The 27,809-nt window shown below is 40.7% G+C and overlaps 1 protein-coding gene across 1 annotated transcript in view; it reads right to left on the minus strand.

Annotated features, from left to right (window-relative positions):
- The window catches only part of LOC133124389 (protocadherin-17-like), an 89,187-nt gene that overhangs the window by 40,116 nt on the left and 21,262 nt on the right, over nt 1-27,809 (minus strand). Inside the window, exons 2-3 of the mRNA XM_061235552.1 lie at nt 4,055-4,113; nt 3,741-3,913 (exon numbers count right to left, since the gene is read on the minus strand). Of these exons, the coding sequence (XP_061091536.1) occupies nt 3,741-3,913; nt 4,055-4,113 (232 nt within the window). The remainder of the gene's footprint in view (nt 1-3,740; nt 3,914-4,054; nt 4,114-27,809) is intronic.

Raw genomic sequence — 27,809 nt, forward strand, 5'->3', positions numbered from 1 at the left:
ATGTTTCTTTCAGGTTTCACAGGTTAATTATAGAAATACATCTAAAATAACCAGATAGTTGAAACAGTGAAATGGGAACTGGAAATGCCTGGGAAAAATTATACACTGAGAAGAACTGAACGTCACAGGTGTGAGCAGTCATCATTAGGTCATCGATACGGTGTCCGCACCAATTTGGTCATGTGAAATCCATGAATTGTTGAAGAGGTACATAGTTATCAATGCATGCATGTGGGAGCTGAAAACCAATCTGAGCGAAAACCAATATAATCAGAATTATCAGGAAATCCGGGAATGGTTAAACCGACAATGATGAGCCTTGAGAATACATAATCAGCATTTAAAAATGTTTATATGTTATTACTTCATGTAATTTCAAAGACATGAATATATAGTATATATAGCCATGGTATATAGTGAGAACCTTTGTACTAAAGTAATTATTTTCAACTTTATTTTTATTATGAATGGCTACTGGGTGAGAAACAAGGTTGGTGTCAATTCCATCTGAATTCACTCAATTCAGGCAATGATCTTAACAATGTTCAATGCTATTACTCCTGGTGAGAAGTGAAGGAAAATCATGACCTTTTGTGTCACCAACATGCCCTTTCCTGGTGGCACCAGAAGAATGACAAAAGGAAGGAAACAGAATGAACAACAATTTTTCCAGGTTGCCACCCTGCTGAATGTCAAGCAATGGCATGGCTTTATTGCCTCAATCCGTCATCATAATTTATAAATTCTCAAAGTGAACTAATATATTCCAAGAACACTGTATGAACCATACAGAAACATACTTTGCTTTGATGCCACCACATTGACACCGATGATGTTATTAATACTGTTCCTTGTTTCCCTGAGGGAAAAAAAGGTGCAAAGCATTGATGTCTCCAGGTTCAATTGAACCCACTGGAATACTAAAGCAACAACTGCCATTTGCAGATTATTTCTTTAATTTATGTACCAACTGCTAGTTGTAATATATTTGTCAAATATATTTACAGAAGTGTGTGACAGCACAAATGCATTGTATAATGTATTTTCAAAATTAGGGAATCAATGCAGATAGAGCATCAAATAATAACAGCGACATTAACAAGGATTTTATTTGTTTTGAGTGTGACTCCGCTTAATTTTTTCCAGGGAAGAAAAAAGGCAGTGATTACACCTGAGTGAAGATAGCAGATGTACCGATATGGGAAGATTTTACACGTTGATGAGATTAAATATTTTCTTGTTGTTGCACTATAATGAACAACATTAATTTCTGTTAAATGGAAATACTGTAATGTATGAATCCAGAATAGCAATTCAACCAGTTACCTGGCAGACACAGCTTTGAGTTACATCACAGTCAATTTTATATTCATCAGCCTATAGTTATTAGACAAGGTGCTGCCAAAACAAAATAAATAAAGATAAACAAAACAATAAAAAAAAACACTTCATGTAATGAAAACCATGCAAAATAAATAAATAAATAACCAAAACCAAAGAGACCCAAGATATTCCTCAACTGTCCTACTATTTCAGGATATATTAGGAATCAATGAAAGCACCTCTGCACTTTTAAAATATGGCTTCAGTTTGCTCTGTCTTTCTGATTCAATAACGTGTCCTTGGAAGTGTGCCAGGGAGACAAGACCCAGAAACAGAGTTTTATTGGGAGGAGAGAGGCAGCTGCAGCCTGTTGACTGTCTTATTGTGAGGGTATTGATTGTCAGTGGGGCTGGAAGAAATAGTTATGACCTTCGATTAAATTTGACTTCAAGTTAGATAGACAGGCCAGATCTTGTTTGTTTGGCTGTACCACATGCATATTCACTCTGCAAATGCAACTTAATATCGCTCATTTGATGCAGAGATTTAAAAAATTTTGATTCATATATTATGGCTACCCTTAGACATCTATTCACGCTTATGAGACTCTGACATTTGAGAGCATGATTCATGTGGCCAGCACACATTCCAGTGTCTAGGTTTACATAAGATAAAATGGGTTATTTGAGGGTACTTCATGTATATCTACAGAGGTAATTTCACTACTTTTGGCAAATTTTCACTGTCTCTGGAAATGTTCAGTTCATGTAGATTCGGAAGTGTCTGACTGTCTCAGTCCATTCCGAGACTCAAGCGCAGACCAAGTGATAATTAGAAAATGTAGTTTATTTCAGTCCAAGTGTCAAAGCCAGGTAATCCGATAAACAGTGCCAAATCGAGTTGCAAAAAGAATGGTGAGTAAACAGTCCAAAGTCAAAACTCCAGAAGAGCAGGAAGGCAATAGTACAAAGGGTCAAGAGAGATGTCGAAAACAAAGCATAGATCAAAACCAAAAATCTAAATAGCAAACAAATCTAAAGGGCAAGGCAAACTTGGAAGGCGCGTCTCGGGAATCACTAATAAACAGGCTTAAACAAAATTGGCTCTAAATATGTAGATCAACGTTATGACAAGGAGCACAACTGAGACCACGGTTTAAATACACAGACTGATGAGACAAACTAGGCGAGGCAAGGGAGTGGAGATGATCTAACAAATAAACATCAGGTGAGAAACATGAATGGGTAATAATACAATAACGAGGGGGAAACGAAAACGTGGACTGGAAGACACCTATGTAATACGAACAGCTCTGGTCTAGGGAGTAGACAACTGCACAGAATTAAGGAACATTGTGATAGTGGAGAACAGGTACAAACACTTCGCTCAATCAAGGCAAGCAATTAGAGATAGAACAGAGAGGCGGAGTAATAGAGCAGTATCGAAATAGAGGTAGTTAATTTGTTAGTTAACGTGAGTAAAAAATCCGTTACCGTTGGTGAATTAGTTACACAATTAGAGTGTTAATATTATTTAGTACTGTACAAAATCTATGTTAGTAGTTATTAGTAGATTAGTGCTATGCACAAACATAACTGGAGGAAAGCAGGAAGTAAGTGAAAAATGAGACTAGGAAGGAATCGTGGGAAACCGGAAAATTCCGAAACCACCTGTATAGTGAAGCACGCAGACAGGGAAGTGACTCGGGCTCAGAATACATTAAGACACAGACATCACAGGGGAAGACAAATGCAATGAACTATGAATGAATAAACAGAGGATCAGATATGAATAATGAAAAAGAATAAATTACAAGAATAACAAAATAAACTAACAGACATAAGTCAGGAACATAACACTGACATAGACTGTGCCCCATTCAACAATGGAGCTGTGGGAGGGAGTATACCAGAAAAGTCGTTGTTCTACATGTGTCGCAGGTACTTTCCTCTTCTCACAGCAGTTAATATAATTATTCATATTTAATAAGTCTTGAGATCTCCATCATACGTCGCCTCGTGTATGGTAAGTCATTTTTCATGTTTGAGGATTAAAGTTTTAAGGAGTAATGCTCAGTGCTCTAGTCCCCTGCTTGGACTAAATGGCAGGCCATAAGTGGTTTAGCTTATAAAATAATAATGGATTGTCTGGAGTGATAAACTGACAAGGCTATAATGATTTCATAAGCTAGCAATACAGAAAAGAGTCAAGCTGCGAGAGCAGGGCAAAGAGAGACCGCACAGAAGCAGGACACTTGAGGTCAGGAAAGGTTGTACAAAGACATTTGGCAAGAAGGCAAAAGGAGTAGTTGAAAAAAGGGAGAGTGAGTGTGTGCGCGTGTGTATGTGCGTGCATGTGAGAGAGAGAGAGAGGGACAGAGAGAGAGAATAAATAACGTCTTTGGAAATACAACTCACCTTGCTCAAGAGGCTGGGGTTTAGCTGAAGTCGCTTTCAACTTAAGGGCCTCCTTGGCTGACATATCGCAGCAGGAACCTTTATTAGTGTCCTGGTCACTGTCTGCCTGGTCGCTGTCACCGTGGCCACTGTCTCTAAGACTCGCACGCTCAGGGTCCTTGAAAGTAGAGTTGCTAAAAGGATGGAAAAATGTTTTTAAAAAATGAGAAACGGGTGGCTCCTTTAACGGACTAATGTGAGTAATATGGTCTGACGGAAAGACACTAGGAGGAATGCAAATGCAACGGTCTGACAACCTATTTAATCGCCCTTACCTTTGAACAAACTGCTGCCTGCTGCCCGTGTAATTGGACTCTGCAGGGAAATTGTCTGTCTGTGAAGGAGAAAGGAGAGAATTTACATGTTGTGCTACACAGATATGTCGCCTGCTGTGCAACAGGATTTTGTGGTGAAATGAAAATGATTAATAATGCATAGTGGTTCCATTCAATCATCAGAATTGTACATTTTAATTATTTTTAAATTACATGGGGAGTTGGAGGTCACACTACCCAGTACCATAAACAATTCCATGATTTCCACATTTTCAAATTAACATGAACACAGTGATGTTGAAAATGACATATTAACATTTCAATAAGACTGCAAATAAATGTTATTCATTCACCTAAATGGACTGCAACTGAAAATATGAGGCCTTGCTAGACAAAGATCATGCTATGCTCTTCATATATAAGGATAAAGAGTGAAGAGTATTGCTCGTTCTGTGATTCTTTCATTTTTTCACATTAAATGCAAACCCCCCGCTCCGCAAACCCCCTGCTTTGTAAAAAGGAACAAAGAAGAGTGTGAAAATTCCGTTTCCAATTAAAAGTTTAAAAAATCTAAACTAGGTACAGGTATAAAACATGTGTCATAGAATCTACAGATCATTTGTTGTTGTAATTAATCTGTTTCATCCATGATGCATGTTTTTGTTTGTGTAGAAATGCAAACCTTTATATAAATAGAAAAACTGAAAACAAGTGCATAATGGCAATTAACACGTCTTCTGGTCTTTTTAATTATGGTTATGGTGATCTTACTTAGTCAACAAATTAATCTGACATTAACAATAATTCCAGCAAGATATTACATTAAATTGACTTAAATTATAACATCCTTGTTTGTAAATATATGTAATGGAATTACATGAACCTTTGAAAAAATGCCATTAACCTTGCAACAGGATATAACACTTAAAAACAATAGCCAACAAATATAAATCTCGATTGTATAACATTTTCAAATGTTGTCAATAGAAATCCATATCTTACCACAAACTCACTTATTGTGTAGAGTAAGAAGAAATGGTTCTGAATTTCTATTTACATAATAATTCTCCCTGCCTTCTTTGTTACTCAGGAAACAATGACAAGATGACGGAACAAAAAAGAATCTTAAGCCTGGACAACCATGCTTTTTCTTTTGAAAATCATGAAAACAGTTTGGAGGATGGGATTATACAGTTCATCTGAGTAATTCCATCCTCCAAACTGTTGCTTTCGTGACTTTCCAATAAATATTTACACGTTCAATGAAACTGCAATACCATATAAAGACTTACTGAAACAAGAAATTAGAGACAGTCCAGGTACATAATTAATAAAATATTGTCATCTGATCCACTGACCAAACCCCTAGAATAAGGGCTTAAAACCATTGCAGGCATATATTCTAGAGGACTGGTTGCTGATAATACAGTATCAGTTAATTGTCAGGGCAGAGCCTGGTATCATTGTTCAAGGTTTTCCATTTCATGTTATATCTGGGCGGCACGGATGGTGCAGTGGGTAGCACTGCCGCCTCACAGCAAGGAGGTCCTGGGTTCGAATCCCCGTCGGCCGGGGCCTCTCTGTGCGGAGTTTGCATGTTCTCCCCGTGTCTGCGTGGGTTTCCTCCGGGTACTCTGGTTTCCTCCCACAGTCCAAAGACATGCAGGTTAGGCTGACTGGAGAGTCTAAATTGCCCGTAGGTATGAATGTGTGAGTGAATGGTGTGTGTGCCCTGCGATGGACTGGCGACCTGTCCAGGGTGTATTCCTGCCTGTCGCCCAATGTATGCTGGGATAGGCTCCAGCTCCCCTGCGACCCTGATTAGGATAAGTGGGTTCAGATAATGGATGGATGGATGGATGGTCATAAGGTTACACTGGTAAAGTTTTCATATGCTATAGCTTGCCAAATATTTATTCTGGTAACAGCTAAACTATTGCTGAAGCAACACACTAGTTTATTCATAAATGTAACATTCTAGTTTAATATACAGTTCAACAGAGGAATATCTTGAGAATTCAGGGCATCAGATAAGGGCAGTGGGCTCCAGAATTATTGGCACCCCTGACTGGCAATGAAAGAAAAAAGAATATATATATATATAATTATTGAGATAAAATCTAAATCCCAACAAAATACCAAATATTGTACTTTATTCATGTTTCAATGGAACCAACCAAAATCATACATTAAATTGATAAGAAATACAATCAAGGTTTCATAATTATTGTTACCCCTGGTTTAGTACTTGGTGCATCCACCTCAGGGGAGGATATCAGCATGGAGTCTTTCCCTGTAATGCTTGACAAGGTTAAGGAACACATCTGAGGATTAGAATTTTGGACTATTCCTCTATGCAGAATCTTTCAAGATCATTCACATTCTTGGGTTTGCGCTCATCAGCGGCCCTCCTCGGTTCAGGTTTTTGATTGGATTGAGGTCAGGTGCCTTAGATGGTATTGCAGAACATTGATTTTGTTGTCATTTCTGTCTTTATTTTTTTTGTATTTTTTGTGCATTGCCAGTCAGGGTTGCCAGTGGGGCCCAGTGAATGTAGAAGTACATACAGTAACACTGGAATATTAGTTTGCATGTAAACACAGTCAATAATTCACATTTCACAGCTTTCCCTGACAATTAAACTGAAAAGTATGCAGTGTAATATACAGGTTCATAGTAAAAGTACAGGCTTGTCAAAGAATGAATGCTGAATCCTAATGACAGAATTATTCAGCCAGTAAAATCTGATTCATATTAAGACATCTACACTATATTCAAGGGAGACATGAAATGGAGTTTCAGGGTTACTCTGTGTATCTCTAGTGCTGTGGAATATAAATATCTATAATAGAAGCAGAAGAAACAGCTGTCTACCGTCTGATTTCTTTTGTGTGGGGAGAAAGGGGGTGTTGTTTTGTTCTGCTGTGGCAATCCGGATGGGGGCTTGGCACATTGGCCCAAGACTCACAAGGAATTAGTGTCTGTCAAAACAGATTTTCCTGTTTACTCTGAGCACCTGTAAGTGCCGGGTGTGTCATTTGCTTGCTGTACATGTAGACAGGAAGAGGTAGCACAGTTGCCATGGTGCACCATAAACCACAGGTGCAGCACTTAATGTCTGGAGAAAACGAGGCAAGGCAAGATCGATGACGACTGGTAGAGGGACGTGGCCCTCAAGAACAGCTCAAAGGCCTTGTATTTGAAGTTTGGTCTTGTCCCATATTTCCTTTGTGGCCCTAAGGGATTAGCCTTTACATTTATGGGCGTCTTATGAAGATGGCCACCTCAGTTGAGACAAATATCAGCTTGCTTTGTTAATGTAGCACAGAACCCAAGCAAATTTAATGTTGCAAATTGCTCTCTCCCATCACCATCACCATTTGAATTCAAAATACAAAATACTGCAAGCAAAAAATGCATCAAAATAAAATACAATAAAATCTATTTCCAGGTGAGCATTAGATTGGTGGTTCAAAAGTCTCTACTCCATATACAGTGCCTTCCAAGTATGGTAACAGCAAAAATATCAATTTCTTATTTTTGGTAAATACACGATTTGTATTTGAGATCAATAGGCAATCGGTTTTAATTTCATGGTATTTACATGTGAAATATCGATTATGACAGAAGGTGTCTATATATGTTCACAAATGAAATTAAAGACTTAAACAGCAGATCAGAGGCTTCACTGGAATGTGCAAACCTGTTATCAGCAGTAAGAAACTAAAGGTCAGATAAGAATTAGCCAAAAAATTTAAATGAGCCAGAAGGTCTGGAAAGTTTTAGAGACTGATGCGACCAAAATGACCAAAAATGCAGGCAAAGGAAGGAACAGCCCATGGTCCAAAGCAACCCCTTCATCTATAAAATATGGAGGAGGTAGTATCATGGCTTTGGCAAGTATGGCTGCTTCTGGAACAGGCTCACTTGTCTTTATTGATGATGTAACGGACAATGGAAGCAGTAGGATGGCCAGCACCTCGTCCTGCAGCAATGCAAACATGCTGCCTATACAACCAAAGCATTCATCAGGTGAGAAAGAATAGAAGGTTTCGGACTGGTCAAGTCAGTCACCTGATTTAAATCCAATCAAACATACAATACACTTGCTAAAGGGGAGACTCAAGTTAACTCAAAAATTAACTGAAGGTGGCAGCAATGAAGGCCTGGACAGGCATTTTCATAGAAGATACAACATACTTAGTAGATACTTACTTTTAAGTTAAGTTTAACTTTTCTGAAAATTGGGGACTCAATACATTGGGGTGTTTCTGTAAAATGGTAAAACACAAGACCATGAAACAAGATCTAATTATCTGTACTTTATCTGTCTGACAATCATCTTCTGATATCAAATCCAAACACCTTAAATACCTTAAGTACATTGCAAAAGCTGTTGCGTGGGCGCACTTACTCAGGTTGGCTATGTCAATAAACAAAACAATACTGCAGAACAACTGGTCTAAAAACTGTACTAAAACATCTGTTATCCGTCATCTGTTCTCTCTAAGGTAAAACAGACAATAGCCAACTTCTTTAAAATGTTTGCTAACATAGCTAGCTGGTGAGTTATGTTTTCTGACAAAGAAAGCCAGTTTAGTTGGAGATAACTAGATTTCTTGAAGACAGCTTATGGGTTGTTTGAGCTTTAAAAATGTTAAAGCAATGCAGCATACTGATATTTAATGACAGCCCAGGAACCCTGGAATTACGTTCAAGCACAAGGTTTGGCCCACAGTGGAAATGGGGTTAATGAAGATTGGTGAGAATTTCTTTGGGTATTTTGAAAATACAAAAATACAGAAAAAAGTATTTTGATACAAATTACAAGGAGATTTGAGTTCCTACACCATAAAATACTAATTACAAAATACTGCCCATCTGCTTGTTTCAATGGAATCTGCATATGCGCTTTCATATCTGTGAAAAGAGCTTTTGATGTCTCCAGCATGCAGATGCATAGCCATGAAAGATTGACATGGTAGGACTTTGTATGGCTTAGAGAAGTGGTCCCCAAACCCAGTCCTGGAGGACCCCTGTGTATGCTGGTTTTTGTTCCAACCACAATTGCAATACCAGAACTTTAACAAGCTGTTAATTATTCTTAATTATGTGCTATTGATGTTTCAAGGGATTATTTACTCTCTTAAACATTACATTAAATTACATTAATGGCCTTTGGCAGACGCTCTTATCCAGAGCGATGTACAACAAAATGCAAAGTGCATACCCATAACCAGGGATAAGTGCGCTGAAAGACCCTAGAGGGAAGTACAATTTCAATTGCTACCTGCACAACAAAGATAAGGACCAGGGCCTATTTGATCATCGGATTTTATTTATTTATTATTCATTTTTTAAATCAGAATACCACAACACACAAAAGTATGAATAAACCACATTATGTCAGACATGGTCATGGATAATAAAGTTCCCAGGTTCATATTGTGCTTATTGTGCTATATTGCAAGCGATTACATAAAAAGGCAACTTATTTTTAAATGATCAAACTAAAGACTGAGGTGAATCAATATTCTCCTAATTGGTGAAATTGTGGACACCTGGCCACTATTAAATAAATTAAACACGTGTTCAGAAACCTAATTAGGAGCCCATTGATTAGCCTCAGCCAAAAAATGTGACCTCTTTTTATGTCATTGTTTTCAATATAGCACAATAAAAACATGGGAGTTTCATTCTTCATGGCATTCAAACTATGTATGACAAAATGTGGCTTAACCCTACTATTTGACCCCATTCAGTGTTTGACATCTCTTAAAAACCAGTTTACCTTTTTTTAATCTTGATACCGTATGATTTAAAAAAAAAATCTAATTTGGTGGGATTAAATAGTAAACATGATTATTTTTTTCTGAAGTCAGTACTATTTTGCTTATATTGTATGGACTTATTTTGACCCTCTGTAACAGTAAAAAATATCAGAAAATATACAATCATTTTCATCTCAGATTTCTCTGTTGATAATTCTGGTGGCACATTCCCATACAGGTGCCAAATTTTCACTTCCTCTATGTCAGGGTCTAAAATGAGATGTTTCTCACAGATCTTTCATATTTATGGATAAAAGGCTTGTCATTTGGGAGACAATAAGAAGGTGACACACAAAGTGTAAAAATCTTTCCTTTGCAATAAAGAAAATAAATAATCCCTCTGAACATGAAAAGCAATTATGAAAAATTAACAGCTTGTTAAAGTTCTGTGATTGCAATTGTGGTTGGAACAAAAACCAGCGGGCCCCCAGGACTGAGTTTGGGAACAACTGGCTGAGAGAAATGGTTCTCAATCTCAAACCTAACCACATATTTTATGTCAATTTAAGTCTTTTGAAAAGGATACATCGGTTACAACAACCTTTTGTGAACTGAGAATTCGAAGGTTAAAAAAAGGTACACTTTTGACAGAAATGAGTTTGTGTCATAAATATGTTGTTTATAGGGCACTAAATATGTGTCTGAAGTTTCATACCAAAACACTGTTTAAAAGTATGAAAACATTTCAAATTTAAAAGGTCAGATCTGCTTGGAGCCCATTCTCTTCGGAATCTTTGAAGCTCAATAGCTCAAAATTACTCCAAACACAGATAGAACCTTCTAATTCTCAGCTCACGATTTATCTAAAGAACATCGATGTGTTTGACTTTCATCAAACAAAAATATTAATAGAACATTACATGCACAACAGGTCAATATCAGTCCCAAATACGTGGTAGCAAATGTTGGCTACACAACAAATGTAATGCATTGACAACTACTGACATTGTCAATACTTAGATTCTCTGGAATAAACAATAACAAAAACAAATAAAATAAATAAAAATAATTTATTTTCCAGATATTACTTCTGTTATCTCTGCTATCTCTGTTACAGACAATGTACTGTTACTGCAAGGGTTGAGTCTGTTTTCGAGTACACATTCCTTGTGTTTGATGTTTGAGACAGAAAATTGGGGGTTCCACTCTATCCTCTGTAATTAGTACACACTGTTCACTCTGGCAGTATATAATTCAGGGTATTGCTGTGTGATTCAGCATCCAATATCTTCTCCATTCCATTGCAGTCAACATTACACATGTTAAAACTCAGGGCACATACAGTAAAAGTAATCAGTAATCAGACCCTTCACCACCGGCTGACCAGGCAACCTTCTTCCATTACTCCAGTTTGGACCCTCGGGTGCCCAATTTAGGCACTTTTGATGAAGGACAGGGGTTAGCATAGGCACTCTGACCGGTCTGCAGCTATGCAGCCCCATACATCGCAGGGTGCGATGCACAGTGTGTTGCAACACATTCCTCCTGTAACCATCATAATCATTTTCTGCGCCTTGTGCCACAGTAGTCCTTCTGTTGGTTTGGAAAAGACGGGATAACCTTTGTTTCCCGCACGCATCAATGAACCTTGGATGGCCAACACCTTTGGTCGGTGTACCTGGTTTGTCCCTCTTCGGACCACTGTCAGTCGATACTCACCACTGCTGACCAGGAGCACCCCACAAGCCTTGCCGTTTCGGAGATGCTCTGACCCAGTTATCTGGCCATAACAATTTGGCCCAGGTCAAAGTCACTCAGGACTACACCTGGCCATTTCTTCCGCCTCCAACACGTTGACTATGAGAACCAACTGTTCGCTTACCGGCTAATATATCCCAGACCTTGACATGTGCCGTTATTACGAGAAAATTAACATTATTCCCTTCATTAGTGAGTGGTCATAATGTTTTGGCTCATCGGTATATATTATATACTATAAAAACAGTACAATATATATATATATATATATATATATATATATCAGTGGAGGCTGGTGACTTCCAGAATTGAGGAGGCCATTTTTTTCCGCTTGCTCACTTCACTCGCGATGGAATGTTCCCTGTTCTCTTATCTGTCTTTGTGCTGGCCAAAGGCATACTATTTGGAGTGTAAGCTACAGTCAGAAAGTTCTGGCTGATGAAATTCATTGTGCAGAGCTTAGCCTTGTGCCTTCCTGAAGAAATGACATTGCTGTAAGTCTATGAGCCTGCCTGATAATTAAGCTGAGAAATGACATTTGGATGTAATATAAATGCCAAGTGAACATGTGTAAAAGGCAGGAATTTTAATTATGTAGTTAAAAACAATTTTGTTTAGCTTACATTTTTCATTCTTCTACAGCTTCAACATGTAATCACCAATTTAATCAAGTTTATAAAAAAGATAAGATAACACTTTCTTTATCATATGTAGTTTTATTCAATATATTTAATATAAAATATGTAAAAATATGGTTCCAGTTGGCTTTATCTAACGTTAACGTTATCCACTAGAGGGCAGCACTCTATTCGTATTTAGAGTGAATTTCCTCACAGAGCAACAATTCGGTAATTTGATATGGAAGATTATTAAATTGACTTGTAATAAAACGAAATGGACTACATTAAAAATAAAACTGTTCAATAAATCCCAAATGGTGTCTAACATGACCTATTGAATGTCATTCTCACTCCCTAGTATCTGGAATCTGCATATCTCCAGCCCAAGATCTCAAATTGCGCTAGAATCTCGCCGACTTCCGAGGTAGTTTTAAGCAAAAGTGTTTGGCCAAATGAGCTATAAACTCCAGGGATGATAGCCAGGGGTGTTCTCTAAATTTCCTGAGCACAAGTTGATAGGACACTCGTAGCCACTATGGCGAGTGTTTGTTTGACTGAAGTGACTAGCGAATTCTCAAAATGGCTTCTGTGTTGAATAGGAAAGGAAAGGATAGTTGATTCCAAATGAACCAGTAGCATGTGATTGGACGAACAAAATGTCAATCTTTCAGCCCTGGACACAATGCATGGTGAGGCCAGGCCTCCGTTGCCCACCCATTTTCAGTGATCTGGCCAATCACATATTGGCATGAAAAAAAATGCATTACATTGACTTCTATGAAAAGCTAATTTCCTAGGGGAGGCCTGGCCTCCCTTAATACAAACTGATAGGGAAATCTGGCCTGTTGCTTTACAATTGCAATATTGGGTTTTAGCCATGGGAAAATTTAGATTTATGAACAAAACTAAAATAATATGAATATAAAAAATAAAAAATATGTTTTTTGTTAAAATAAATAAATAAAATAAATATATTTATTGTTTTTTTTAAATCTCTCTCTTCTCTCAAATTATTGGGGAGGCCAGGCCTCCTCCACCTCTATGGAGGAGCCTCCACTGATATATATATATATATATATATATATATATATATATATATATATATATATATATATATATATATATATAGTGGTTCTTAAAAACACTTAATCATTCAAATTAGTCCCAATAAAAAACAATCCTCCAATAACTTGGTAATGCAAAGGAGACTATATATTGTTGGACACAATGGAATAGATTTACAAACATTACAGTTGAAAGACGCAACAACACTCACCATGTTTAATTTGTGGGTGGGATTATGTTTGAATTCCCTAGGATTCTACATTGTAACAAAATATTTGTAAATGCTAATTATAAAGCCTTAGGGAAGAAATAAAATTAAGGCAGCAGCAAAGAAAATAAAACCATGGCAGCCAAACACAACTTGCACCCACATGGTCTTTCTTTCTCTTAAACCATTTAAAATCTCCAAAAACTGTTTTCAAATCTAAAGAATTATGTATTTTGGGAAGGATTCAATCAAAATCACAATGCAGAAATACACAATGCTGGTGTATCAAAGCTAAGCACATTACACTGCTGCCACCACCAACTACATTCTGGTCTGTGTTTATACAGATTACAGATGCACTGGCAATTATCTTAATCGTTGAGGGAGAAAAGACACAAACATTAAGAAGGATAGAAGGAGTGAGAAACTCCCTAAAAAGTAGACAGCACTTCAAAGATTACTTGCTTAAATGTGCACCGTGTTTGTACATTAATAATTCATCAAGACTGATGTGCCCCTTTTCTTTCAATAAATTCATAGATGGTTTGATTACTAAAGTTGTCAATTTGAGCACTGAACTTGAACATTTTTCCTGATATCTCTGTACCTCTCTTACTCTCTATTTATCGCTCTCCCTTGGATTTGAAATGAAACAATGAAGATGGGGTTAAAGTGCAAACCCCAGCTTTAATTTGAGGGTATCCACATTGGGTGATCTGTGTTACAGCCCTTGTTAAACATAGTCCCCCATTTTAGAGGATGAAAGGTAATGGGACAAATTAATAATCTTACAGTTGTCCGTGGGTGTGGTGCAGCTTGATCCATCAAATTAACTCATATTTATTTATGCAGGTCTATCATTGAAAATAAAGGATATTCTAAAAAAAACTATTCTGTGATATTTACATGGTCATTTATATTTAGATGAATTGGATGCCTAATGCTTGCTCTTCATACTTGAAAATTTACTTGTAGATTTTGGGCAAGTGAAAATAAAATACACTAGTCCAGTTGGCTAGTACCAACAATTATTTAGTTCCACCCATGTTTGTCACACTGAATTGTTTCAGATCTTCAGATAAAATGCAATATTAGACAAAGAAAAACTGAGTAAAGACATTTTTTTATTATTATTTAATGGTTCATTAAATAAATTAAGTCAAACACCCATATCACCTACATGAAAAAGTAATTGTAACAGATAGTGATCAGACTTGGCTCATTTCAGGGGGTGTCATTTCATGTCATTCTGTGGTTTATGTTGACAGTGATTGCCAGTGGACTCCAACTTTTGCATGGCTCCAAAGTTTTATATGTCTACAGGTCTTGTTTGAGTGTCTTTTGACTTTAGTTTTTCCTGTGTTTGTCATTTTTACCTGGCTTACTAAAGGACACAGCTGACTGCATGCATGATCATGATGTAGGCTAAATAAAGGATTAAGAAGATTTACTGAACAAGGTTCTGTTTTATAATGGCTCACTTGACTATCACTGGCACATCTCTGCTCTTCATACACCAATAACCGACTCAAGGTAATCAAAAGCATAGAATCAAGACTAGATACCAAAGGCTTTCTTTTACCTGCACTAAGGAAGCGATTGAATAAATCTGACGAATCAGAAACAGCTGAGAATCCAACTGTCCGATTATTTTGGGTCACCTAAAATGGGGGCCAATGGATAAAAAGGATGCAATTCTTACACAGATCACCAGGTAAGGACATCACATTTAATATCATATGTTATTTCATTTCAATTGAAATCTGCTAGAGTACAGAGCCAACAGAACAGAAATTGTACTGATGTCCAAATACTGCAGTGCATGTCTTTTTCATATTTTTTATGAATTTTCTGGTTTAAACATATCAATCATTATCATAATCAAATCTATTAAAATTAAAACAATCAGTGGTTTAGGGACTACTTAAGTATCACAATTTCATGATAAAAGGGTGTATGTTATAAAGAGAAAAGGCACATTCCCAAAAACAATCTTTAAAGCCAGGTCTCAAAAGTGTGTTTTGCAAAAACACAACATTCAAACAGTCATATCTCTGGAAATATTTACTCAGTCTCATCAAATGATGCATCATTTTGTATCCATGTATCCATGCACATGGATACATATATGCAAAGTATGTGTCGGTTCATGAATAAGGATAATAGAACAATTTACCTACATTTTCTTCATAGTGCCATTTTTAGCATAATTCAGAATATCCCTATTTGAATACGTTCATATGACTCAACACTTGCTGAGATAAGTACACAACCACATTAGTTATGCCTTCTCTAAAATGCCTTTGAGGCACAAGGTACAAGCCACAGAGTTTCCTCAATTATGCAAATTCTGCATAAATAAGACAGCAATTCTGGTGACAAATTATTGGGTTGTATAAGCATAATGCACATCTGTTTTTTTCCATAATAGGCATATAATTGATTTCAGCCTGTTAATGGTATAGGCTTAACATTTAAATCATGCTAAATGTACCATATTGCCCATGCATACTTTTAGTGGATGATCCATCTCTCCCTTAGGGAAGTGCAGGCAGTAGAAACATAAACTCTTCCCCACATCCACAGCCATCTGTGTATACACAAGTATTCCACAGTATAACCAATATTAATGTTAAACATGCATTAAACAAATGCATTTCCATTTCCATAACAGAGCAGGAGGCATGAATAACAATAACTACAGTCATCAGACACTTGCATGTGCACCCACATCCTCCTTGCACTGACTCCAGATGGGATCACCACACAGCACCACACAGGATAGCCAGGAATCACCTACCAAACACAATATATATTTTAAATATTTTCTCTGTATCCATGCATCCATAACTGCTGCAGATACCTTGTCTTTGCTGCAGAGATATGCAGTCTTGACGTATCTGCCATTGAAATATCAATGTATTCATAGTTCAGTGAATTATTCACGATCATTACCTACCAGAAGCCAAGCGCTGGATAAGAACTGAGCGTTATATTACCTGTCCAACTGAGTTTGTCTGTCTCACTCCCTGTCTGCTGGGTATTTTAATGATCATCCTTATGTGTTGTTCCTTACATGGACAGTAGTGTGAAAAAATGTGGGCACACCTGGTCAAAAAGCAGATAATCTGTGCCAAAGTTGGTGAAGATTGGGAAAACTGGGAAACTGTCTATGTCTATAAAACTTTCTATGAAATCCAACAGGGTAGTCACACCAATTAGGTTGACGTGAAAAGTTGCCATTTGGGCCTTGGGACCTCTCATGGTATTACCAGACACGACAACTTTTTAATTTTAATTTTATTTTTTAAAGCGAACACATCACCATTAGCCAAAACATATTTTTGCTTATTGCAGTGCCACACAATGGTCAAATGACAGGAAATAGTTGGTCCTCCCTTAAAATGGAGTCCTGTGTCCATGTACCAAGTTTGGTTGTCCTTTGCATACTTCAGACGCTTAATTATGTGATTAAGTCATTATTTCTGGCAACTCTGCCATGTAAGTCTTGTGTTGTTTAAAGTATGTTGTATTGTTGTATGCACTTTGCACTTTGTTGTACGTCACTCTGGATAAGAGCGTCTGCCAAATGCCAATAATGTAATGTAATGTAATGTTGTTCTGTGAACGGCTAGACCTGTGTATGCTACTGTTTTTTGTAGCTCTTTTGCAGTGTTGTGTGGGTTCTTCTGAACATTTCTCACCAGGTCTCAGGCCATTCTATATGAAATCTTTCTTGGTCTTCCAGACCTTGCCTTGACTTCAACTGTTTCATTTATCTTCCATTTTCAAATAATGTTTCTGGTAGTGGAAATAGTTGAAAGATTGAGAGTTTGAGAGAGATTGAGAGATTGAGAGTTCATTTCCACCAAGTTTCCTTCTTGGTGGAAATGAACCATCTTCATTCTGAAATCCTTGGACAACTGTTTAGAGGAACCCATGGTTGTTAACACCAGACAGAACAGCCACTGTAGTTGGATGCTTTAGAAGGCACGGAGTTACTTCAGAATAAAAAGTTCAGCCCTGGAATTATACTCACCCCACTCATTGAAGCCCTAACAAGTAAACCACCTGGGTCTGGGCAAAGAAAGTAACAAAGTAACAAAGAATAATCCAAAAGGGTTCCCAAGCTTTTCCACAGGGCCCTGTTTTATAATTTATAAACAGTCAAAAAATTAAAGCAATCTTGCTTTAAAATGTGGAGAAAGGTCTCATGTACCATTTAGAGTTCAGAGTGCTTTCGGTCACATACAGACATTTAAACCAGGGGTGCCCACATTTTTGCTACTGTATCTGCAGTGCCCTGTGGTTGGATGTGGGTGGCGGGGCATAAAAAATGGCTATGGGAGGGCAGGAGCCCTTGACAGCAACATTTGGAATTATGCCAACATGCATGTAACTTGGTTCTGTTTATTTAAAAAGTAAAACCAAGGGGGATCATTGACCACTGAAAATATTGACAATATTCAAATCTCTGCATTCATTAAAGACAAAAAAGCTAATTTAAATAGCGAAACTGGATTGGACTGAAAAGTGGCAGGCTGCCTCACAGCAAAAATAAAAATAAAAAAATAAATAATAATAATAATAATAATAATAATATCTAAAGCAGATCCACTGCCTAGTAATTCTATTTATGCACCCAGGCAGTTTACCCTCCAGAGACACTAACAGCTGAGGAGTATATTGGCTTTTGCATAGGTTATTGCCATCGCTAATACACCTGAGAAATACCCCAAAAATGCTTTTTTTTAAAGTCACTAGACATCACTAAATATTTTTGCATGACTCATTGCCTTAATACCTTTTCATTGTGTCTCATGGAGCACAAAATGGACCTGCACATAGCATTCACCAGCAGGAAGATGAGTGGTCTACAGGGACTGGAGTGACAGTTGAGCAAGTGAGGGACCATGACAAAAGGTCACCATCAAAGTGCATCTGTTTTTTTTTTCTTCTACAAAATAATGTGATAAAATGGAAAAACACATGAACTGAGAGCCCCACTTGACTGCAAAAATGTGGTTGATTGCCCATTGTTCAAATTATTCAGCTTTACTCGTCTCCATGCACTGTGCTGTTTCCATTTTCAGTGGATATCCCAATGTGATGGATGTTCAGAAAAATATCATCTTCAGTTATATAGGCTGTGCTACTTACTCAGAACAGTGTTTTGTACATCCCAACAAAGAATTGGGAAACATCAATAGGCAATTTGCAAAAACATGAATGATGAGACCTTTTCCAAAGCCACCTGTTACAGTTTCGGGTTGATCCTCACTGTGTGCCAAGTTCAACCCCCATGATTCCTGTTGATTCTGACCTGCTTAACTGGGGGGGCTCAGTTGTATAAAGCCAGTAGGCAGCCAAATTGGCACTACAGTGTATGGACAGCTAAACTATCCACAGTTAAGTCTACATCAAACAGCCGACTTGACAAGACAGGATGGTTTTAGAATGTTTTTTGTAGGTCTTAGTGGTGTGTACTGTTCGGTTTTAGAGCGTCTGCTCTCGTGGACTAGCATTTCCAAAACTTGACTGTTTGTTGTAAACTGGTTTTAGAACTGAAACAATCACGAAGCAGCAGGATTGGAAAAAATTGTTACATTTTGGACGGCGGAGCAAGAGGAGTTTCCCCTAAAACTGTTAGCTAATGTTATGTTGCTAAAAAAAAAGCACGGTAGCAAACAATAAATATAGACAATATAATGTTAACGTTAGCTCGCTAAACAAAATACACATATAAATGGTTGGCATTTATCCTTTATCCAAAGCACTGTACAATTGATGGTTCTCAATCACCCATTTCTACACACACTCACACACCAATGGCGATTGGCTGCCATGCAAGGCACCAACCAGCTGGGCAGGAGCATTTGGGGGTTAGGTGTCTTGCTTAGGGACACTTTGAAACACCCAGGGTGGGATCAAACTGGCAACCCTCCGACTGCCAGATGACTGCTCTAACCGGCTGAAGTCACCATGAAAGTCAAGCGAGCAGAGTCGGTATGGAAAAATTTGTTTCTATGTTTACTTGCCGCTTTGTTGTGGACTGCCTATTTTTTACATGGACGTTCGATTTTAACTGGGATGTTATGAGCTTTCTGAAGTCGGCTGTTTGATGTATACTGGGCTTCAGAGTAAGGCAGCTGAGATGAGGATGAGCTGTTAAAACAAATAAAAGCAGCTAGTTACATTTTCTGTTGCTTGAGGACCAGTACAGTGCTATTTACAGACTGTTGCTGGCTTGCTGGGAGTGATATGCAGGTCTGATTGTACTAAAGCATACACTCAGTGAGAACTTCATTAGGAATTTATTTTTTTTACTTATTAAGTCTTCTGCTGCTGTAGCCTATCCACTTAGAGGTTTGACACATTGTGTGTTCAGAAACCTCTTCTCCATGTATTTGCATTACTGTCACCTTCCTGTCAGCTTCGACCAGTCAAGCCCTTCTCCTCTGACCTGTATCATTAACAACGCATTTCTGCCCGCAGAGCTGCTGCTTACTGGATGTTTTTTGTGTTTTACATAAACTTGAGTAAACTTTCAAGACTGTTATGCGTGAAAATCCAAGGAGATCAGCAGTTACATAAATACTAAAACCAGCCCGTGTCACGTTTCAGGTCTGTCTCGCCATGTTTTATGTTTATTAATTTGTATTAGTCTTGTATTGTCTTATCATGTATTATGTTAGTCTAGGTTCGTCATGTTGTTTAGTTATGTTTTCGTACGATTATATTCCTGGTTATGTTTAGTGGTTATCGTCTTAGTTTCGCTTTGTGTTATGTTTTGATGCATGTTTATTGTTACGTTAACTGGTCACGGTTTATGCATACACTTTTACATGTTTTTCCGCAAACCTTGCGTTCCGCCTTTTCTCTCTCTCTCCTTCTGTCATTCACTCCCTAATTGTTTCTATTTGTCTATTTACTAAAACTACTAACGCTAGATCAGGATTGGGTAGAAACTAACAAACTAATCATGTGTTCATGTTACCTTACGTTTCTCGTGCATGTCATTTACTAATTTACTAATGCTAGTAAAGGATAGGTTTATTACTAACGATTACTAATCTCCTTGTTAAACTTGTCATTCATCGCACCTGTTTTCCATTTCCTTGCTACGCTCTAACTAATTGTCTACACCTGTCTACACCCACATTTATAGCCCAGTCGCGCTACTGTTCACTGCGAAATTGTCTGCCTCTAGTTTTACTACGCAACTCTTGAGCATTATTTTCTGATTGGTTCACGTTAAGATCCAAGCCTGTTTTACCGACCATCGTTATTTGATTTCTGTTTCGTTGACCATTGTTTGTTTTTGACCACGTCCTCGCCTACCGTCTTTGTACTTTTGCCTCGCTGATTGTTTTTATGGTTTCGACTTCCGCATCGCCCTCGACTACGACTCTGCCTGCCGTCCGCCTGTACATCTGCCCCGCTGACAGCTCTCCTGCTACTGGACCTCCCTGCACATTTACCGACTACGAGTTTGCCTCTTCCCTCGGCACCGTGCTGTTTGTTTGTTTAATATTTGTTTGGCTGGATCTACGTGTATGGACATTGCTTGTTTTGACTACGATCCTGGGATTCGTCCCGAATAAAGCCCTGACGGGACTTTATCTAACCTTTGTTTCTGAGTCGTGCATTTTGGGTCCAACCCCCACGCACCCGTCTCAGAACAATTTCACCAGAATGGACCCTGCTGACTCAACCGCTATGTTCTACGCACTCCAGGAACAAGGCGCCATTGTCCAGCAACACTCGCAAGGAATCTCCGAACTTCGTCTGGAGATTCGTGAGCTGTGTGCGGAGATGAGGAGACTCGCCATCGCGGTCCAGCCACACCCACTGGAGGAACCTGCCAACCCGCCTGCACCTCTACCCTCCCACCCCATGGGAACCTGGCAATTCCGGGAGCCACAACAACCCCGGAGAACCGGAGAGATGTAAGGCGTTCCTGCTCCAGTGCGACTTTGTGTTCAGGCAGCAACCTCAGACCTACAACAGCGATGACCGCCGGATCGGCTACGTGATGGGATTACTCAAGGGGAGAGCCTTGGACTGGGCGACAGCTGTGTGGTCCGGGGGTTCATTCCCTCCCCGGTACCCGGAGTTTGCCGAGGAGATCCGCAAGGTTTTCCAGCATGCATCTAGTGACCAAGAGCCATCCCAACGTCTGATCGCCCTTCGCCAAGACAGGAAAACTGCGGCGGACCATTCTATCGAGTTCCGTACTCTCGCGGCAGCCACCAGCTGGAATGATGCAGCGTTGGCTAACCTGTTCCTGGCCAGCCTGAGTGAAACTCTCCAGGACGAGTTGGCGCGACTGGAACCTATTACTGAGTTCGACCCACTCGTCCGTGCCACCATCCGTTTGGACAACCGTTCCAGACAACGCCGGACTGAGAGACTGGCCCCACCCGGCCAGCCGTACCCCAGGCGAGTTCCAGGTTCCCGACCTGAGGAGAATCAAACCGAAGGACTCGAACCCATGGACCTGTCCCGTGCCGGTATGAAGATCTCAACCGAGGAACGGGCACGTCGGAGAGCTACCGGTTCCTGTTTCTATTGTGGGAGGCTGGGACACACCCAGGTCCAGTGCACCTTCCGATCCAAGAGATCTGTCGAAGTAAGAGCGCTTGACAGACATGAAGGGTCTGCCAGGAACGACCATCGTCCCTCACTTTCTGCTATGTTGATTCTCCCCGACAGAACTATCCAGGTTAATGCGTTGGTGGATTCCGGAGCTGACGCTAACCTCATCGATGAAAGAATGGCCATGGAACTGGACATCCCCAGCCTCCCACTACCCCATCCCGAGAATGCTCGGTCTTTGGATGGAAAGACCTTTTGCCGCATGACGCACATCACCGAACCCATCCAACTGATCATTTCTGGGAACCATCATGAGATGATTCAGTTCCGCGTCATCAGGTCCCCTAATGATCAGCTCATTTTGGGATTACCCTGGCTCCAGAGACACAACCCCACCATTGACTGGAGTTCATGCCTGATTCAAGCCTGGAGTCATGAGTGTCACCAATCCTGTCTTCGATCCGCTCCTGCACCAGCAGAGGGTGCACCCAACCCACCACAAATCCCCAAGCCCACCCTGGAGAAGGTGCCCACCCCTTACCATGACCTTGGCACGGTCTTCTCCAAGACACAGGCACAGACGCTTCCCCCTCATCGACCCTACGACTGCGCCATCGAGCTGCTACCCGGTTCCACACTCCCCTCAAGCCGGCTATACAATGTCTCCAGACCTGAAAGGGAGTCCATGGAGAAATACATCCGGGACTGCCTAGCCAATGGACTGATTTGCCCATCCTCCTCACCTGTGGGCGCCGGATTCTTCTTCGTACAAAAGAAGGATGGCTCCTTGCGTCCCTGCATTGACTACAGAGAGCTAAACAACATTACGGTAAAGAACAAATACCCTCTGCCCCTGATGGACTCCGCCTTTCGTCCCCTACATGATGCCACCATTTTCACCAAGTTGGACCTACGCAATGCCTACCACCTGGTTCGTATCCGAGAGGGTGATGAGTGGAAGACCGCCTTCAATACCTCCCTTGGACACTTTGAGTACCTGGTCATGCCATTCGGCCTCACCAATGCACCTGCCGTTTTCCAGGCACTAGTGAATGATGTTCTTCGTGACTTACTGGGCCGATACGTATTTGTTTACCTGGACGACATCCTTATCTACTCCACCAATGCCAAGGAACATGAAACACACGTCAGGCAAGTTCTCCAGAGACTGTTGGAGAACAAACTGTTCATTAAGGCGGAGAAGTGTGTCTTCCACACAGACACGGTCGAGTTCCTGGGCTTCATCCTGGAGAAGGGACAGATCAGGGCGGATCCCAAGAAGATTCAGGCGGTCACTGACTGGCCTACGCCTTCCACTAGGAAACAACTTCAACGCTTCTTGGGATTCGCCAACTTTTACCGCAGATTTATTAGATCCTACAGTCAAGTGGTCTCCCCCCTCACCAAGCTCACGTCTACTGCCATGCCTTTCCGTTGGGGTCCCGAGGCGGAGGGGGCATTCATCAAGGTTAAGAGACTCTTCTCCTCCGCTCCTATCCTGGTGCACCCCGATCCCACTCGCCAGTTTGTGGTGGAGACTGATGCTTCCAACACTGGGGTGGGAGCCGTGCTTTCGCAAGTTTCTTCCTCTGACAATCGGCTGCACCCTTGCGCCTTCCTCTCCAAGAAGCTCTCACCAGCAGAGAGGAATTACGACGTAGGGAACCGAGAACTTTTAGCAGTCAAATTGGCTCTGGAGGAGTGGAGGCACTGGCTGGAGGGATCTGAGAAGTCTTTTATCGTCTGGACCGACCATAAGAACTTGGCATACCTCCAGACGGCCAAGAGACTGAACTCACGCCAAGCTAGATGGGCGTTGTTCTTCGGAAGGTTCAACTTCACTCTCACGTACCGCCCGGGGTCGAAGAATGTCAAACCAGATGCCCTGCCCCGACAATTCGACACCTGTCCTGAGCGTGAGGCGCCTGAGAACATCCTCCCGGGTTCCTGCATCGTTGCTTCCGTAACCTGGAAGATTGAGGCGGTGATCCAGAGGGCTCTACGGGAGGAACCCGATCCCAGGTCCAACCCGGGAACACGTCTCTATGTTCCCTCTGCTGCCCGGACACCGGTGCTCCAATGGGCTCACTCGTCCCTCCTGTCCTGCCATCCCGGCTTTACCCGCACCTTGGCGGTGCTTAAATGAAAGTTCTGGTGGAGCTCCATGATCCCTGACACCAGGCGCTTCATCAAGGCTTGCACCACCTGCGCCAGAAGCAAGGCCTCCCACCAAGCCCCTGCTGGTCTACTCCAACCGCTGCCCGTGCCCAGCCGACCCTGGAGCCACATTGGGGTGGACTTTGTTACCGGACTTCCCCCTTCCGAAGGCAACACCACCATCCTCACCGTGGTGGATCGTTTTAGCAAGGCAGCCCACTTCATCCCCCTACCTGGATTACCCACCTCCCAAGAGACCGCGGACGTACTGATAAAGGAGGTGTTCCGCATCCACGGAATCCCCTCAGACATTGTATCCGACCGGGGCCCACAATTCATTTCCCAAGTGTGGAAAGCCTTCTGCCTGGCCCTCGGTGCCACGGCCAGCCTCTCATCCGGCTATCACCCCAAGTCCAATGGGCAAACCGAGAGGGCCAACCAGGATTTGGGAGCCGCACTTCGTTGTGTCTCAAACCAGAATCCGGCTTCATGGAGCAAGATGCTCACCTGGGTGGAGTATGCGCACAACACCCTGCCCTGCGCCGCTACCGGAAAATCTCCCTTCGAGATCTCTCTTGGCTACCAACCTCCACTGTTTCCTGACCAGGAAGCCGAGATCGCCGTTCCCTCCCTCGCCACCCACATGAAGCGCTGCGCTAAGATCTGGAGGGATGCCAAGGCCGCGCTTTTACGCACGGCAGACCGTAATCGGCGCTTCGCGGATCGACACCGCACACCAGCTCCAGCCTACAAACCAGGTGACTCCGTTTGGCTGTCCACTAAGGACATTCCCCTCCAAGCCACCTCTCACAAACTGCAACCCCGCTTCATTGGTCCCTTTAAGATCCACAGCATTATTAACCCATCCTCTGTTAAACTGTCACTCCCTGCTTCACTTAAAATTCACCCCACATTCCACGTTTCATGTATTAAGCTTGTATCCTCTCACCCCATTTGTCCCCCCGATCCCCCACCCCCTCCCCCCCGCATCATTGATAACCACCCTGCATTCACCGTGAAAAAGCTCTTGAACATTCGTAAGAGGGGCCGTGGTGTGCAATATCTGGTTGACTGGGAGGGCTATGGCCCTGAGGAGCGTTCCTGGGTAGCTCCCAGTCTCATCCTAGATAAGACATTGATCAAGGACTTCCATCGTGACCACCCTGATAAATTCCAAGGACCGCCAGGAGTTGGTCGTTAAGGGGGGGGTCCTGTCACGTTTCAGGTCTGTCTCGCCATGTTTTATGTTTATTCATTTGTATTAGTCTTGTATTGTCTTATCATGTATTATGTTAGTCTAGGTTCGTCATGTTGTTTAGTTATGTTTCGTTACGATTTATTTTCTTGTCATGTTTAGTTATGTCTCGTTACGATTTATTTTCTTGTCATGTCTAGTTATGTTTTCGTACGATTATATTCCTGGTTATGTTTAGTGGTTATCGTCTTAGTTTCGCTTTGTGTTATGTTTTGATGCATGTTTATTGTTACGTTAACTGGTCACGGTTTATGCATACACTTTTACATGTTTTTCCGCAAACCTTGCGTTCCGCCTTTTCTCTCTCTCTCCTTCTGTCATTCACTCCCTAATTGTTTCTATTTGTCTATTTACTAAAACTACTAACGCTAGATCAGGATTGGGTAGAAACTAACAAACTAATCATGTGTTCATGTTACCTTACGTTTCTCGTGCATGTCATTTACTAATTTACTAATGCTAGGGCAGGATAGGTTTATTACTAACGATTACTAATCTCCTTGTTAAACTTGTCATTCATCGCACCTGTTTTCCATTTCCTTGCTACGCTCTAACTAATTGTCTACACCTGTCTACACCCACATTGTCTGCCTCTAGTTTTACTACGCAACTCTTGAGCATTATTTTCTGATTGGTTCACGTTAAGATCCAAGCCTGTTTTACCGACCATCGTTATTTGATTTCTGTTTCGTTGACCATTGTTTGTTTTTGACCACGTCCTCGCCTACCGTCTTTGTACTTTTGCCTCGCTGATTGTTTTTATGGTTTCGACTTCCGCATCGCCCTGGACTACGACTCTGCCTGCCGTCCGCCTGTACATCTGCCCCGCTGACAGCTCTCCTGCTACTGGACCTCCCTGCACGTTTACCGACTACGAGTTTGCCTCTTCCCTCGGCACCGTGCTGTTTGTTTGTTTAATATTTGTTTGGCTGGATCTACGTGTATGGACATTGCTTGTTTTGACTACGCTCCTGGGATTCGTCCCGAATAAAGCCCTGACGGGACTTTATCTAACCTTTGTTTCTGAGTCGTGCATTTTGGGTCCAACCCCCACGCACCGGTCTCAGCCCGTCTGGCATCAATAATCATGCCCCGTTCAAAAACACTGAGATCACATTTTTTCCCAATTCTGATGGTTGATGTTAACATTAAGTGAGGCTACTGACCCATATCAGCATGAATAAGTAGGATCATAATAAAGTGCTCAGTGATGGTATAATATAGAAGTGTAGGGAATTAATTGGGTGAATACATGTTTTTGTGTTGTGGGTTCTAAGCGTTCTAAGCTATACTAGTCCTGACGACAGATGTACTTGCATCACTACTCACACTGTTCAAATGATAGATATGAAAATGTTTGCGTAAATATGAAAATTTCAAGGGGGTGTCACGTAAATTATAGACAAGAATATTTGAATCATATTGGAAACATAAAACAAGATTAGAATGGTGAAATCTATTTCTCTCAAGCTAGAGGGGTAGCTATTTTATTTCAGAACACAATCAAGCATAAGGTAAATTGTCAATATAGTGATCCAAGTGGAGACAATTTATTATTTTGCATATTCTACTTGGCAGGAAGGAAATACTCATCATATGCTAATATATTAACAGAGGCACGGTCATGCCTCTGTTAAATAATCTCCGAACCACACTTGCATGCAAAATACGAAAATTGCCAGCCTCGTTGTTTTGCCGTTCTGGGACCAATGTACATGAAAAATCTTTTGGTAAGGCAAACACGCTATTCCAATTAATTCTAAACATCTCCTAAAAATCCGTTTGGTAGTTTCTTTCCAAAGAGTTTTTTTTTTGCACTCTTCTACACACTTTTTAAAGCATTTTACAGTTTCTCATCCAATTAGAACACGTCCTACTTTTAAATGGACTAGTGCCTTTTCCTAAAATCGGGTTTTCATGTGCTACGGTTGTTATTAAAATTGATATTTTAAGAACGAGGCCTCATTGAAAATGAATGGTGAAAAGTTAGGTTGTCTGTTAGCCAGTGACTCTATAATGTAAGGCATGGCGCACCTGCAAGCCACACACCTCACAGAACATACAGATTATACATTGCCAGAGCCATATGGAGCCAAAATGGTGGAATGGAAGTGATGTAATGAACTTAACGGCTCTGCTGGGTGTGAGCATGATGAAGTCACCCAGAAATGTGAAAAGACTTCCGTTGAAAGATACACCATTGTCCACTACGCTGGGGGAATGGAGGAGGGCGGAGTTTTAGCCGTTTCGTTCTTACATTTTGAAAAATGAGACAGTGGAGCGAGGGAGTCCACAAAGATCGGTTTCCGGAGCACAGAGTGGA

The sequence above is a fragment of the Conger conger genome, chromosome 3 (genome assembly GCF_963514075.1).
Source record: "Conger conger chromosome 3, fConCon1.1, whole genome shotgun sequence".
Taxonomy (NCBI): Eukaryota; Metazoa; Chordata; class Actinopteri; order Anguilliformes; family Congridae; genus Conger; species Conger conger.